The sequence below is a fragment of the Mirounga angustirostris genome, unplaced genomic scaffold (genome assembly GCF_029215605.1).
Source record: "Mirounga angustirostris isolate CCGP_5_RB_7025 unplaced genomic scaffold, mMirAng1.0.hap1 SCAF_5, whole genome shotgun sequence".
NCBI lineage: Eukaryota > Metazoa > Chordata > Mammalia > Carnivora > Phocidae > Mirounga > Mirounga angustirostris.
This window is the reverse complement of record NW_026991713.1, coordinates 46,099,500-46,117,206: the sequence shown is the minus strand read 5'-3', so window position 1 is coordinate 46,117,206 and position 17,707 is coordinate 46,099,500. Positions and strand designations below refer to the sequence as shown.

Genomic DNA, 17,707 nt, shown 5'->3' with positions numbered 1-17,707 from the left:
ATGACTTTATTTCTAGACTATTTGTCAAGTTCTGGGATGAGTTAGCCTACACTTAGATCTCTAGCACAGCTCCTGTTAAAGGCAAACTCAACAATTTGTCTCTCTTTGCCAGGAGAGAGCCTTTCTAATGCCCATCTAGGCCTACATGGGATGCTCATAGTCAAATAATATTGCTTCTTATGTAGACTCACATCACAGAAGGGTCATGATGAGGTGATGTTTGCAGCCTATCTTTGTGGGAGATTGTCCAGGAGCCTCAAGCTAAAACCCAATAAAGAATGATTCTTTCCCCTCCTCTCTCTCCTTCCCCTCTTCCTCCTCTTCCTTTTCCATCTGCTTAATCTTTTTCCTTATACTTTAGTCAACTTAATTCAAGAAAATTTCATCAAAAAATCCAATTCAGCACAACAAATATCTATCACGTACCTACTGCAAGCAAGACATTTTAAGGGAAAAATCAGGTTTCAAATTTGGGTAGAAATGTAAGGGCCTAGAAATGTATGTACAATGGTTGACAGCTTAGGGTCTGGAGGCAGGCCCCCTATATTCCTTCCATGGCTCCCCATGGTCAGTTAGGTGACACTGAGTCAGTGACATAACCTCTTGATTAACTTTTAAGCATAAATAATAGGTAATGCATCAGAGTTACTCTGTAAAGAATTGTACAAGAAAAATCGATAGAAGAATTTCTAAGAAGAATCAGACACTTTTGTTTTGTGATCAGGTGTTCCAAATGGTCAATGAAAAATGTATCTGAGGGTAAGCAATGGCTTTTCTAGGAATTATTTTTGGATTTATATTTGTGATAAACAGCCCTAGGAAACCCTAAAGATGTCTCAGATCCACTGAGGGGAATTATAGGTGGTGTAGCTACTTCACTGCATCAATACAGAGGAATTGCACTAGAAGAGTCTCATGAAAAATGCTTCTGAACAGGGCAAAGGATGTGCTCTGCACACAACTGCTGAAGCATGAGGAAGACACATGTACCAGAACAGAATGAGACCCGTATTCCCCCTCATGCCTCTGATTCTATCTGGCGAGGTTTCTCCTGAGCAAGCCTATCTGAGGAAACAACTGTGGTCTTAAAACTCTTTTCAGGGATGCCTGGATGGCTCAGTCGGTTAAGCAGCTGCCTTTGGCTCAGGTCACGATCCCAAGGTCCCAGGTCCCTGGGACTGAGTCCCCAGGTCCCAAGGACCTGGGGACATGAGCAGGGACGAGCCCCCTGCTCATGCATGTGCGCGCGCTCTCTCTCAAATAAATAAACAAAATTTTAAAAAAAGAAACTCTTTTCAAAATTGGGGGCTCCTGGTTAAGAAAGAAAAGAAAACCCTTCCTGCAAGGCCAATAGCAGAAAAAGGGCATGGAGACTTGCGCTCATTGAAGAGTCTGAGAAGGGCAGGCCTCACCAGCCCAGCTCTCCCCCGAGGCCTTGTGTGGACACAGGTGAAAACCACTGATTTAGATCGAAATGTGGAATAATCTAGAGCTGGCTACCAATCTGACTACAGTGCTTTGGCTGAATAACCCAGTGCTGACCAATGGTTCCCAGAGGATCTACTGTTCTTCCTCAACAAGTTGGTTAACGTTGTCTCTAGTAAAATGCGAAGGGGTCATCTTCCAGTGCCCGCATCTTGTGATCCTAATAATTTTAGTAATAAATCCATCCTCAGGAACTCTGTGTTCAGGAAGCAGGTAAGAGCGGTTGAACTAGTTGGGGGGGGTTAAAAGTGAAAGGGACTTTCGACAGTCTTTGGAAGAGTTTCCAGCTTTGCAACTGACAAGTGGTTTCGGTTTCGGGGGCTCTGCTTCCAGTAAGGGGAGTGCCCACTGCTTCCACATCACAGGCTCTGCCACCCGCTGCAGAGTTACAGGAACATCCCTGGGACATGGGCCAGGACCACTCACACTGTGGTTCTCAAATGCAAGTAATTTAAATATAGAAATAGAAAGGAGAGTAATTTAAGTATATTTGAACATCCATAGGCAGTTAAATATAAGACTATGTTAGATTATATGCATGAATTTAAGTATATGAATATATTTAAAATACATATGTATATATCAGTATATATCTCTCATGTGTATAGATCTAGATCTATATATTTATATCAGTATCTATCTCCTCAACTCTTCCCCAGAGCTACTGAGGCTAAATTTTTTAGTTTTATCGAGAATATTTCCTATCTAGAAATTCTATCTAGATGGGGGGAAAAAGTTCTATCCAGAAATGTTTCTATCTCGAAGAAAGTTTAGAAATGTTACAAAGTTTCCCTAGGGGTGTCGGATGTGAAATTAGGTCTAGGGGCCATTGCTGTTAAGTTTCCTCTCAACTCTAAAATGCTGCATGATTGACTTTTCAGGAAGCCCCTCGATCTAATATATGACCACCACCTGCTTCCAGACTCTCGCCATGCCCATCACGACCACTGCCACCAACACTGAGTGGGAATGAGGGAAGGGACTAAGTATTTATGAGGGTCTAATGTGCTCCAGGCACCTTGACAGGCAACAAGAATACCAATGGTGTTAAGATATCCTTATCCCAAGGAGTCTACAATTTATTCTACTGAAGTACACAGTTTAGTATTCTGAAGAATAATTATGATTTAGAAAAAAAAAAGTGTGGGGTCATGTTTAAGCCATGTTTTACTGTTTTTTATGATTTTACGCATTATCAATATTTTTAGGATCTTGACATTCTAATGCGACTTGATTTTGTGCCTCTCCTCCCACCCCTAGGGGGATAAAAGTACTGAAAGACATGTAACAAGTAAACATACTTCAGGGAGACTCTTATTAACAGCATATGAAAGATTTCATGAGACACTCTCCCCACCTTAGATTTTACTGGTATCTCTGCAGAGGATGTAAAGCCGCACTTGGGAATTTCTGTCACACACAGAGGGACCTAGGTTTTCACTTTTAAAGCACACTGTTGTTTCAGTGCACCCCCTACAGGGCATATCTAGTAGGATACATTTAAATTAGAAATCAGAAATCTCGGAGTCACCACTTCTTAAGTATTTAAGCATGTCCCTGAGCATGTCCTTCACTGCTCTCAAGGATTTCACATTTAATAGGGATTAATTATTCCAATAATACCTCTGTGTATATGCTTCCAAAATCTCTATCAACCAAGCTCTTAGACTCAGTCTGCCCAAATAACAGAATACGTGAGATCTTCCTCCCCCAACCTGGTATACGCAGAATGCTTTATTGCTTGCATTCTTTGATTCTCACCGATTGAACCAGAAGTACATTCACTCTACTTTGAACTGCTCTAATACCAAATCCCTTCCCTTACCCAGTTTTTGGCTAGAATAGGACCTGTTTCTATTAATTTGGTTTTTTTTTTTTTTCTATTAATTGCCACCTCCAATACGTTTAACACTCCATGAGCTATGAGGACAGAGTGGGCAATAAAATGCTTTTAAAGTCGACATAACACACAATAAAGGCTGGTTTAAAAAGTGAAAAAATACTCTGTTCCACAAAACAGTGATGGAAAATAAGGCATCATGGTTACGGTCAAGATTATGAAGATCACCTATATCAAGAAGTTGGATGGAAGAATTTTCCCTCTGCAAAAGTTTTAGGAGTATTTTTTTTAAAAGACTGAAATTTTAAAATGCAGTTAGGAAAGTAAAGACAAGAATAAGGACAGTTACCCCATACAAAGCTCTACAGGATATTCTAAGATGAAGTCTTGCCTCACCTGGAAAAATCTGCAATCTTGTTATTTGAGATCTGTTTAGATTTCTAAACCATTATTTTATATATATGAGATCTTTCAGCTACATGATTTTTCATGCCTGAGGGTCTTGATGCATTGATGCACAGGTTCAGGATAGAGTCTCTTTAATTTTACAAGACTTATATATTAAGCTGAGCAGACTTCCAAACTCATTGGTCACATAAAGGGGTTGGAGAAATTAAGTACCCAGGAATAAAATGGCACGTGAGAAGTTTTCCATGTCCTGGGCCTTTCTAGAACTAAATGGACATTTCAGAACTGAAACGGATGAGTAAAGCTAACTCTGATGAGTAAGGCTAACTTTGTATTATTCAGCCAATATTTAAGAACCCTTATTATATGTGTGGAACTAGGAAGCAAGGAAACAGATAAATGAGTTCTTAGGAGATTTGACTTGTGGGGTGTGTGTGTGTGTGTGTGTGTGTGTGTGTGTGTGTGTGTGTGAAAGAGAGAGAGAGGAGATATTTGTGGAGTCTGGGAAGGGGAGGAGACGTGATGTAGAGGTAGTTTATTCCCAGAGGTCTTGTTTTTTCTATGGCTGGGATGGGGAAAGGGAATTTAAGGAGAGAAGAGCACGTTTGGAAAAACTGCCTGGGGCAATGAGAAAGAGCTAACTGAGAAAAGCAACATATTTCTGAACAGTGCTGAGCACCCATCGGAGACTTCACATGGCTAAGGATACACATTTGAGGTATATTCTTTCAGGCTGTGGTAGGTCTTTGCCATACTTTTAATGTATTCACTGTCATAGCACTTAATCATTCCTATGATCATTATTGCTTAAAGTGGATTTAAAATTCCTATTTGTTTCTCAGGATCCTTAAGTAGCCTAAGGATTCTATCAAAAGAAGAATATTCTTCTGAATGGGGTTTAGTCGCAAAATACTACTGTAGAAGTCAAAAGGCAATGGCAAATAAAACATAACAAGAATAAAACGAATCATTCAGGAAACTATATTGAGAGCAGGGCAAGAAGGGTTGTTATAAGCTCCCCGTAGTGGTGCAGGGTGATATCGAGGACATGCAAGGAGAGCAGCTCAGACTCTTCCCTCATGGTTGTCAATGAGGCCAGGCAACCCTCCAGCACCAGAGACTCACATCTGTAGGCCAACGGGGAGAAGACAGGGATCATCTGTTTTGCTTTGTTTTTGAAGTAATTCTTTCCATAAAATTAAGCTAATTTTAAGGACTTGTTCCTTTGTTTCACATCGAAATTTAACAAATATTCATAGCATAGGTAGTATGTGTCAGGCATGGTGCTAGAGACACCACCATGTGGGGAAATCAGAATCAAGAGAGAAAAGGAGGGGGCTGAAGGGTGGGGCAGGCAGGATGGCTGGGCCTGGGAAAAGGGAGAGTTATCGAGGCTCACAATCAAACCTCTAATTTAGAATAAAAATTGGTTCCTGAGTAAAAGGATTTATATATTAAAATCCACATTAGGCAATATTAATTTCATTTGACCCACTGTCTTAAAAATTACTTGTGGATTGAATGAGAAATGAAAATGATTGGATGCTAAGCATTGTTAGAAAGCACATCACTTTCAAATGGAAGTGTTCGTACCAATTTGTTATTTCTCAAGTTACAGCTCTTGCATCACTACACCGAGACCTTTTTCTAAAGTATCTGCCAAACAAGATTATGCCTCACCTGCCAGAGAGGACATTACAAGTCATTATGGATTTTTTTTTTTTTTTAACAGAAACAAGAATGAGCTTCCTTTTCCCTAGATGACACTGGCTAATAATGGCCTCAACATGCAGTTCTCCACTAGAGGGTACTCTTTGCACATTCTACGATAGGCTTCATCCAGGCAGGCTTCAGAATGTATGGGAGAACAGAGCCCTCCCACCTTGTTTAAATTACATCCACATAATCAGGAGGCATTACTGAATGGAAATGACATTTTAACATTTGTGATATACGTCCAGGTTAAAAAAAAACAACAACAAAGAAACAAAAAAACCCAAATCCATCAGTTGAAAAATAATTTTGCTAAAGTCACCTGCTGTGGGTAATCTGATTTTTCACTATTTTGCTATAGAGGTCATGTTATCAATAGCTGGGAAAATCTGATGCGAACAGAGTAGAGCATCATTTCATAGGAAAACAATGTTCGAGAAGTCCAGAAAATGCACAGAGCAGAACTGTGAGCTGTAGCTTTATGACACATTTCAAAGAACTCCAAAGGCAACCGTCTGCCTGCAAGGTAAAAAAACAATCCCCTGACACAGTAACGAAAATTCAGAGCTGGTCTCTCTCAAAATAGGAGGCAAGACGTACTCTGGGAATCATCTGTGCCTGCCCTGATTAAAATGCTTCTACAAAAAAGGCCATTTCACCTAATTGTCAACCTGTACATTTAGACCTGGAACATCGTCCCCTAGCAAAGACTTGTAATCTCATTTGAAAAAGCCCCGCATTTAGGACTCTCCATAGGAAAACTCTAATTTGATCACGGGTAGAGGAATTAGTGAGCCTCAAAACATTATACGGCAACAACCTCTTCTTTAGGGGCAGGACAAGGGAGAACTCTATAGAGATGCTAACATTATGCGACTAGGGAAATAAGCCTAATTTGCTCTAAAATAGGTCAGAGCCTCCAGAATGGCTCTAAGGGTTCCCAGAAAAGAATTGGGCTTTGCCCCCCATCAGGGGAGTAGAAATGGAGATCACCTAGTAAAGCTGGAAGCCAGTGTCCAGGATCAGATTTGCAAGTTAACGGGTGTTGAAAGATGGGTGGGGATGGCACGCTGAGAAACCTTTTCTGCTTGAATCTCAGGATGCAGGAGCCTGGGTCATGGGTGGTCTGGTGAAAGACACAGAGAGGGGCACACAATGGGACTTAAACTCTTGTGATTCCACCAGGGGCCACCCAGGGCTCAAACACTTGTCGGCTTGGAGAGAAGCTAGGTCTTTGCTTGCCAACAAGTGGTGGCCAATTTTTACCATTTATAGGCAGAACTCACTCTACTACTTTTATTTATTTATTCTAAAGATTTATTTATTTGAGAGAGAGAGAGAGAGCATGCGCGCGTGCACACACACACATGTGTGCAGGGGCTGGGGAAGGGACAGAGGGAGAAAGAGAGTCTTAAGCAGATTCCGTGCTGTGTGCTGACCTGACCTGGGGCTCGACCTCACCATCCTGAGATCAGGACCCTAAGCTGAAACCAAGAGTCCGATGCTTAACTGACTGCATCACCCAGGCACCCCAGAACTCTACTACTTTTAATTCCTTCAAAGTAGATCTTGGCCTCTGCTCTTTTCACCCTGGGTTGTATCCCCTGTCATTTCTCTCATTCACCACGATCACCTTTTGTCTCATGACTTGCCATTAATTTTTGAGCAGATTTCAAAACTTCTGTCTCCCTTTTCTTAATCCTGGTATGTGTTTGTTTAAATAAGGAACGCTTTAAAGTTTTTTTTTCCTAACCCTTCAGAATCCCAACACACCTCCATAAAAATGCAACCATTGTCTATCCTACAAATAAAGACAAAAGAGGGGCGCCTGGGTGGCTCAGTTGGTTGGGCGGCTGCCTTCGGCTCGGGTCATGATCCTGGAGTCCCGGGATCGAGTCCCGCGTCGGGCTCCCTGCTCGGCGAGGAGCCTGCTTCTCCCTCTGACCCTCCCCCCTCTCATGTACTCTCTCTCATTCTCGCTCTCTCAAATGAATAAATAAATCTTAAAAAAAAAAAAAAAAAGACAAAAGAGTTTGATGTTGACTGTAAGCAAAGGGCTTGTGCATATTTCCAAGGCCTCCCCAGCTCTGGACATCCCCATAACAGTACTTTATAAGGGTATGATAATCAAAAATAAGGGAAGCTTAAGATTCTATCAACTGTGTCAGCTAGGAGGAGGTAGAACATAGTGGTTATATGAAGATTTATGTTGGATATCCACCTGGCGTCTGGGAACAACCAGATGGAGGAAAGGCTGAGACTGGCAGTGAGCGAGACTGGGAGTGAGACGGTGCTCCACTTGCGTGTTTTAAATCTACCTCACAACATGGAATTTTACTTGTTTGGGATCTGAAAAACATTCTGATAGCCAAGCATGAAATTTGCTAAGAGGAATAACAGTGTGACACTCCATAATATACCTACTTAGACACTGATTTGTAATCTATTTTTTACTGATTTTCCATAGAATATAGGAATGCGCTCCCCATACCTCCCCCCCGCTCCCCACTCCAATATAGTACCTGTTAGGAGTGCAGGCTCTGGAGCCAAATTACTTGGGGTCAAATTCTATTTGCCACTCTCACAAGCCCAGTAACTTACTATTATGTTATTTGGGCAGTAACTTAAACTCTCTGAGCGTCCATTCCTCACCATAAGGAGGGGATAATAAGTCCCTTGTGAGGATTAAATGAGATCATGCATGTAAAGGGTCAATAAACGTTATTGAGTCGTTGTTTTGATTGATGTTACTTGGAATTAAATTCGGATTAACTTCCAAACGGTTGCTTGTTACGTGTTATGCTATGATTCCCATATTGTCAGGCTGAAAAAATGAGTCATGGGTGATAGTGTTCGGTGGTGTTGGGTTCCCTCAGAACGACTGGTGTTTATTATAAAGGAGGCTACTTGGTATGTGTATCACAGGAAAGATCAAGGAAACCTGGAGTGTAAACCTAGCTCTGCTGTAACTAGTGTCGTCCGTCACCTTTGGCCAGTGTAGTAAAGCTGTTGGCGCCCCACCCAGATGGCCTTCGCCCCGCCCCCTCCCCGCCCCCACTGCTGCGAGGGTTGGATGTGAATGGCACGCAGGTGCCGCTTCTCTGGAGAATCACCCTTGGCTGATGGGAATGGCCCAGGCCAGAGGTGCCTACAAGGTTATGCTTCTGCCGTCCCCGGGATGGCCTGCAGTCAATGGCTGACTGACATGCAGGTACAGATGTTTGTTTGCCTCGAGGTGCAACAACTGTTCCGTGAAGTACCACTCATGTTTCAGGGCTCCCTGTGTGAACAGGCTGAGATCAGATGGCAGCTGAAACCACCTCTTTGCTCGGCTTCTTTTCTCCTGTTCTGCCTCCCCTACTTCCCTTTAGGCTTCTCCTGAGAGCCTCCTCTCAATAAATCACTTGGACAAGACTCCTTGTCCCAGGCTAGGCTTTTCTCCCCAAGACCTAAAAGAGAAGATTCTGGGTCTCTGTTTCCCTAGACAGAAAGTGAGGGAGTTGGCTCCATTTTCACTGATGGGTCTATTTCATGAATACAGATTTTAATTTCCAGAATATTTTTGTATACTTTGTACCCTGATATTCAGGTGTGTCTATTCTATATGCTTTCCTTTTCTTGTATTTCCCAAAGGGAGATTAGTTGAGAAGCAGTTAGGTATCTTCTAAGTCAAAATTTCTGAGCACTGAAATGTTTCTCCACTAGGGAGAGCAGGGGACAGACGGAACATTCCATCTTGCCTGGAGGAAATTACAGCAAACAAAACTTTTTGTTTAGGTGTAGAATACTCAACATTTTCTTGGTCAGGCTCATGTTTTCATTGCTTCCACTACAGTAGACATCTTTTTAGCTTTGATAGAAATCTCCCAGGCTCAGCCTTAAAAAAACCCTTTAAAATCACACATCTGGGTGTTACATCATCACTTGCACAGTATTTATGGACCAAAATAAACCATATTAAGGTATAGTTTAGGAGAAGTTAGAGAATGTTCATTCATTGGGGGCCTGTGGAGGCTTCAGTTGCGATAGAAAACCTCCATTATGCGTATTTCTTCTAGCCCATTAACTGATCACAGCGATGAACATTTCCTTAGCTGTCCTTGCTCACTTTTATTCCTAATGAAAAATCAAATTAGGAAATAATGTGAATCTCCCTGTCTGCCTGTTAATTTCCTTTCCATAAAATTGGCTGTCGTACAGTAACCTAAAGGGGAAATGTGCAGGAATCTGTATTTACAAGTTCTCTGTTTTCCCAGTGGAAGAAAATGTATCATTCTAGGGTCTAAATGTGATCTTTGGTTTACTGGACATTTGGAACCTGGCTTGTATATAGTTTCCTTGAGAGTGACAAGCGGGGACTCTGAGGAGGACAGGGATGGGACAAGAGAAAAGAACAGGAGCTAGTTATGGTCTCCTGCTGTGCCAGCCATGTGACATTCATTGTTTAGCTTAACTGTCACAAGAGCTGTGCAAGGCACCTGCCGCTCTCCTCATCACAGGTGAACAAACAAGTTCCAAGTTTTACATGCAGTAGGTGTGGGGCAGGCCTCTGGATGTATCTCTTCAATTCATGGACGCCCCCATGGGAAATGAATTCATTTGTTAGATGAGAGTAGATTTAATCGGGTAATTACATTAGATGGTCAAATTCATAAATATAGATTTATAAATAGGATGAGAAAAACTGTAAGTCAATTGACAGTTTAAAAATACGAAAAAAAGAAAATAAAATAAATATTTATGATGTCAAATGGCAGGCTCAACTTTATCAATTCAGTAAAAAAAAAAAAAAAAGTTTCAACTTTCCCAAGTTCAAAAATGTAACTGACCTAGTATAGGCTTGTGGAATGGGATCACAGAACAAAACAAAAGGAATACTAGATTTCCTTTTCCTTCTCACAGACAAAATGCCATTTTCTATTGATTGTTAATTTTATGGTGTCCTTTGAAAAAAGGCAGAACAGATATTATCAAACCTGTTTTGTACATTGTGAAAACTACACAACAAAGGACTTAATCAACATGTTGAATCACTTACTTAGTGAATGTCAGATGTAATATTAGCACAGAGACTCAGCTCTGTAGTTTATCATAGGCCATTTGTTCTTATGGAAGGCTCTTTGGAAATACATGAGATCTCCAGATGCAGATGCACATTAATTAATTAACTCCATAATTTTGTAGTGTTTACAATGTACCAGGGTCACAGGAACCATGGGAGACACAAGAGTATCTTGAGCCTACACCTGTCCTTAAGGGTCTTCCAAGCTGGTGAAGGGATAGGACAAACTACTTGAAAACCAGTTTTAGTCCCTTTCTGAATTACTCTTTAATGAAAATCACTGTTAGGGGAGTGGTACATGTGAGAATTCAGAGGTGTGAAGACTCCATGTGGATATGGATAGGTGCCACAGCCAATGGTAGGAGGTAAGTTTTGGTTGGGATTTGGAGACTAGAGATAGATGGAGGAGAAGAAGGAGTAGAAGGAGAGAGAATAGGGACCAGGTGAACAAAGATGCAGATGTAGACAGGAACCCAGCACCCTGGAGAACAGAGTGGATGGAATGGAAGGTTTATTTTGGGGGGTAGTGGCAAACACATTTGGAAAGAAGGACCAGGGACCAATAGCATAGGACCTCTGAGGCCCAGCAAGGTGGTCTGTGCTTAAGCCTGTAGGCACAGGGGAGCTTTTGAGGACTTTTACACAGCAGAGTCATCTAATGCAAATAGTGTTATAGCAAGATAAATCTGAAGAGTATACAGTCTGAATGGAAGAAGAGGATTAGATCAGGCAGAGAAGATGAAATAAAATAATACATGTGAAATAGGTAATGCATGCTAGTCCTGATACCATTCTTATAATCTTTGCATTAGCAAAGAGGGCACAGTTGAAAAAAGAGAAGGAAAACTGATGGAGTAAGTTATCAGGATTGAGAGGGCATGACCTGGAGCCTTTGTGGACAGAGTAGCTTTCTCTTCCTCTGAAGTGGGAAGGAAGTGGGAGGTGATAGGTGGGGATCCAGGGCAGTTTATAGACACTGATTACACAGAGTTCCCCATGGGGACCATAAAGATGAGTAAGACACCATTCTGTACTCTCCCTTCTCAAACATTCACTTCATTTAAATGAAGAAAGAGATACTTAACCTTATGCTTTTGAAATTCAAACATGCCCAGCAGCGGCCTACAAAAGGCAAAATTCTGGCAATAGGTATTCCTTAGGGGATTTAACTGCTGGCCTTGCTTAGAATTGGTGGTGCATGATGGTAATAAAAGTTAGTCTGACTTCTAGGTAGTTTTATTATCATGTTTAAATCATCTATAGAAAATGACCACCTTATTGCTTTCATCTGAGCAGATCTCTTCGATCACCCCGCCCTTGGTACACACCAATGCCCAGACACCTGCTTTAAGGTTTTCTTTGAGGCAAACATCAATGTATAAAACTAATTTGGGTGACAAAAGCAAAAGAGCCTGAAGGAAGCAAAGAAGTCAAGTTTACCCCTTCATATCACAGATGAGGAAAGTGAGGCCCAGATAGGTGCATGACTCATATGAAGCCACTGAATTCAGCAATGGCAGAGTTGGATCTGGCATCCAGTTCTCTTGATTCCTGATTGGCCTCAGGGAGAAAGTTCCATCTCACCTACAGCCCAAGACAGCAATGTAGTGGTACCCAACTAAGAAAATGGTACCTGGAGACCCACACGGATCCATCCAGAAACCAACTAGTTGGGGGATGAGGAAGATTTGATTGCTCTCCATTCTTCTGTTACGGAGTCAAATGTTCTCCCTTTACAGGACTTTGGGGATCACTGCAACAATACCTTTCTTTTTACTTCATTCACTGTTTTTTAGTAATACAAAAAAATTTGAATGACCACCTTGTCTTCTGAAGTTCTTATATTTTCTGAAGGGATGTGACGTGTGCGTGTGCGTGCATGTGTGTGTGTTATAGGAAATATAATAAAAATTTAGAGATGTGATCTAAAAACCTAAGGCAACAAAAAGGACAGTGATAGAAAATGAAGATATAGGAAAATAAGAGGAGAATGAACCAGGGAGTGTACCTTGAGAGCCTCTCACTTCCTGCACTACCCTGACATGCAATATTAGATATAATATCAATTGTATTTTAAATATAAACAGGAAGTTTCTTATTTTAAGAAATTCTATGGGGAAGCTTTACTTAATATTTTGAGGAAGTAAAGAATTAGCCCCTCATTTATATACCTTGCATATCCTGGTTTTCATATGTTGATTTTGCTTTATTTATTTATTTTTAATTTTTTAAAAAGATTTATTTACTTATTTTAGAGAGTGAGAGCATGAGTTGGGGGAGTGGTGGGGGGGTGGAAAGAGAGAACCCTCAAGCAGACTCCCCACTGAGCATGGACCCCTACACAGGGCTTGATCGCAGGACCCCAAGATCGTGACCTGAGCTGAAATCAAGAGACAGATGCTCAACCGACTGAGCCACCCAGGCACCCCACGTTGGCTTTGCTTTAAATGAGAATGTCAGCAGAAGTACATCACAAAGGCAGGTAAGGCAACAAAAACAATGTCATGGATCTTGAGATATTTACTATTCATTTACTCAAAGGAAGCAGAGGGAAAACTTTATAAAAAAATTATCTGTGACATTGATCATTTCTACCTTACTCCAAACAATGTGGACTTTGTCAGGAAATACCCTAAGTTTATTTCTAGCCCTTCTACCTACCAGAGTTTTGACAACAATTAAAGAAGGTAGTATTACATCAGCAGCCCTCAAAATGTACCCAATAAATGATTACAGAAGCTGTCCTGGAGTTGAAGATGACTGTGGCTTGGGTCTCCACTAGCTAAACAGAATCTGATGTAACTAAAAGATTTTTGTAACACAGCTCGATTCTTTGGGGGGACAAGAAAGACTACTTCCTCCTGGTGTCCATTTGGTGGTGAGCAATTTTACCCAAGATGCCAATCATTTCTGCTTCTATCATTTTTAATTGGTGAATATTCTTTAAAAAAAAAAAAAAAAGCAACCTGTAGGGGGATACAGAAAAGCTCTTACCTCTCCTGAAGTCCTATGGGCTTCATTTTGAAAGGAGAAGCACAGACAGAGGTGGTAGCTCTGATCTCAGGAGTGTATCGGCCTTGCGGGTCCACAACCACATTCAGCACCTTTGGGGCTTGCTCGGGCTGGACCATGCTGTTGACCGTCTTTGCCTCAGACTGTGCCGGTTGTAACGCAATGGGCGACAGGTGGATCTCCTGGTTTTTCTCTTTATCTTGTCGCAAGGAAAGCTGAAATTTTTCTTTTAATCTGTAAAGAATCTATAGGAGATATACAGGCTTGTTTTTTCACACTGAACAACAAAATATGATCTCCTCCACCCCAACCCAGAAGACAAACTAAAATGGAGGTTTAATGATAATACACCCAAGCAAAGCCTTCTAGAATGATTTCTTAGTTGTGTGGTACTGAGATTTTTCTCAAGAAGGATATAGTTGGTATTTCCAGTTATTAAATAAATATGTCCATGAATCTGGTCCTCAAATATATATTCAAAAGAAAACAGGCTAATTTTATAAAAGTGCCAGATGTCAGTTTGATTCACATGCAAGTTTTTACTCAAAATGACTAAAAGGGAAGGCTGATCGAAGGAATAGCCATGAAATAAGGGCTTATGACATTTTTAGAAATAGACCTCTGCATCCAGTACAACATGTGAGAAGAAAATCTTATAAAATATTAGTGAAAAGGGGCGCCTGGGTGGCTCAGTTGTTAAGCGTCTGCCTTCGGCTCAGGTCATGATCCCGGGGTCCTGGGATCGAGCCCCACATTGGGCTCCCTGCTCGGCGGGAAGCCTGCTTCTCCCTCTCCCACTCCCCCTGCTTGTGTTCCTGCTCTCGCTGTCTCTGTCAAAAAATAAATAAAATCTTAAACAAATATATTAGTGAAAAAATAGTTATGCTATAAATTGTAATTTCTTATGTTGGTAAATATCCACACTAGTCATGTATTAACTTGAATATCTGGTAACTTCTTCAAAAAATTAAATTTAGGGCACCTATCCAAGGATAATTTGGATAACCAGAATTTTATTTTTTACCTCTTTCCCCTTTTAAATTTTTTTAAAGATTATTTATTTATTTATTTGAGAGCGAGATTGGGAGGGGTAGAGAAGCAGACTCCCTGCTGAGCAGGGAGCCCGATGCAGGGCTCGATCACAGGACCCCAAGATCATGATCTGAGCCAAAGGCAGACACTTAACCGGCTGAGCCACCCAGGCGCCCCTCGCCTTTTTAATTTTTAATGCATGTAGGAAAAGGCAAACATATCACTTTCTCCATTCTCAGAGCCCTTTCTGGAATGGCTAATTCAATTTAGAAATGGTAGGATTGTCATTTTTAAACATTTAAAGGTATCACACTGACTTTGCTGGGACACTCTGTGGACCAAATTGTCAGAGAAAAGTCACTGTAAACGATAAACCAGACTAAAGGAGAGAGAAGCGAGTCATTCAGAACTATTTTCGGTGCCCACCTAATGTCACGTATCGTGAGAGGTCCAGAGTATTCTGTTCTGGAGAAAATAAACTGCACCCTGTTCTTATGGAATTAAGGATATGGAATGAAAAAAGTTCTCAGGGATGCCTGGGTGGCTCAGTCGGTTATGCATCTGCCTTCGGCTCAGGTCATGATCCCAGGGTCCTGGGATCGAGTCCCACATCGGGCTCCCTGCTCTGTGGGGAGCCTGCTTCTCCCTCTACCTGTTGCTTCCCCTGCTTGTGCTCTCTCTCTCTTTAATAAATAAATAAAATCTTTTTTTAAAAAAGTTCTCAGTTAAAAAGTATGTCCTTTGAAAGAAGAATAAATGTGAAGAGAAAACGGAGCAGTTTTTGTGACTGAGGAAAAAAATGCATATTGCAAAAAATGCATGAATTCCACACCTTGATAAACTGAAGTTCATGTGAATGAAACCAACAGGAAGAATGTTTCAAATGCATAAGGTCTCAGGAAATATGATACCGGTGTACGTTTCCTGAAAAAAATTTACTCCAAGTCACAAGAAAGATGACTCAAAATTAAGAACTGAAGAACTAGAAATTGTGATAGAAAAGGGAGCTTTGGAATTATGTAAAAATAGGGCGAAAATGAAATTTAATTATGTCTCAGATCCAACATCTCAGGTTATAATAACAAGAGAGAAGTTTGGGCAGAGAGGTAAGAAATAGGAATGACTGTACATTAAGTGACTTTTAAATTAGGGATACGGAGGGAATCGGAGTTTGAATGGTCACTAAAGGTCTTTCTGACCTAATTATACATTTATAAAATCGCTGTCTAGCTGAATAATATGGCTTGCCCAAAGCCAGCAGCCAGCTGGGTCAGACCCAGGCCCTAAGGCAGTTCTGACTCGCAGACCCATGCACTTTCCACCGCCTTACGTTACCTCTGGTGTTCTCTTTGCTGTGCCATAATTCTTAAAGATGAACTCTCAAAGAGTCTGCTGCAGATGTGGTTCTCACCAGTGGGGTTCAACACCACCAAATCGATTTTTTGTGGATTGAAAGCTCTCTTTAAGGAAAAGGACTATGCACATAGGGAGTATAACTAGAAATGCATCTTATGAATTGAACTGCCAGGAGATGAAAAGGAATCCTTATTGTCTTTTATCAGTTCACTTCCTCATAACCTGGAAACTTTTATACTAGTGGTGTTCATTGACAAAAGTAGGGTAAAGCTAAATCTTAAATTTTTGAAAGCGATGGGTGCTAAATATTCCTGTGAGAAATATTACTGCATAAGAAAAAAAAAGATGTCTAATACTAAGTGACAAATCTTCTTACTCTAATTAGACTTGTACAACCTATAGGATAGAAAATATTGAAGATAAATATCCTTACCCAGTGCATCATGCCCTAAGGATTGGGAGGTTTTTAATTTACCGCTTCTCTTCAGTCTCTGTAACCCTCAAAAGGCACTTGGCCACCACTCTGCACAAACAAAACCCACCTTAGAACAGTACCAATCAGAAAACACACATCTGCTAAATTAAATATGTAATTACTAAAAGATGAGGCAACAGAATTTAAGGTGGGATAGCTTTTTATTATTTTTAAATTTTTAGCTTTTTTCATTTTTTAATTTATTACTATTTTTAAAAATATTTGTTTATTTAAGTAATCTCTACACCCAATGTGGGCCTTGAACTCACAACTCCGAGATCAAGAGTCACATGCTCTTCCAACTGAGACAGCCAGGTGCCCTAGCTTTTTATTTCTTAATTTTTTCCTGAATGAGAAGAGAAACAAATACATCTGTGCCTTTACAAAAATATCTTTAATAAAAGATACTGCATATATTATATATTCTAAGTTCTTCACATCTAAATATATGTACATTGGAGCATGTGCCTGCCTGTTTACATTTGGGTTTTGGAGAAGCAGATTTCAAAAATGAAAATGAGGAAGTCAAGGAAATATCAGCCTTCTCGATAGCTCTTGACAGGTCACTTTTATGGTTTTATTGGTGTAGAACAAGCTCTAGTCCAAAGTCCTTCTTTACTTCAAGAGCTTATGTTCTTGATGAAGGACCCTTGTCATGCATTTTACAGTCAACTGTTTACTTCATCTCTGGTGATAGGTCAACTTTTTAATCTACATAGTATGTGTACAGACTGATTTACATCTTTAATTAGGGAAAAGCAGAACCGGGAGAACATATAATGCTTATAAGATACTTTAAAAATCCACGAGAGAGAGATTGGGCTGTCTGGCAAAATGTGGAAAGAACTGAAGACATTGAGACCGGGCAATGGGGCCGTCATCATGGAATTAAATTGTGAGGGAGTCGTCCTCAACCAGTTGGGCGTTAGCCCTTCGGGGGCATTTGGCAACGTCCGGAGCTGTGTTTGGTTGTCATACTGGGGTGTGTGGTGAGGCGCTATCGGCATCTAGTGGGCGAGGCTAGAGATGCTGCTAGATACCCTACAGTGCCCAGGACAGACCCTCTCCCCCCAGTAGAATCACCCAGTCCCAAATGTCAACAGTACCACTGTTGAGAAACTGGGATAAGGGCTCTTAAAAATCATCTGGTATAATCTCCTCATTTCACATTTAGACTCAGAACACTTGAATGACTTCTGGAAGGTTAGAAATAAAGTCTAGAATCCAACTTTCTTGATTTAATGCCTGTGATCTTTCGACTCTACCGTTTCTTCTAAATCCCCACATCTTTCTTCTCAACACCTTTCCCAAAGCCTCTGGAAAA

At 40.9% G+C, this 17,707-nt stretch overlaps 1 protein-coding gene across 1 annotated transcript in view; it reads right to left on the bottom strand.

Moving 5' to 3' along the window:
- The window catches only part of PTPRR (protein tyrosine phosphatase receptor type R), a 240,307-nt gene that overhangs the window by 74,878 nt on the left and 147,722 nt on the right, over window positions 1–17,707 (bottom strand). Inside the window, exon 6 of the mRNA XM_045872961.3 lies at window positions 13,503–13,765. Within this exon, the coding sequence (XP_045728917.2) occupies window positions 13,503–13,765 (263 nt within the window). The remainder of the gene's footprint in view (window positions 1–13,502; window positions 13,766–17,707) is intronic.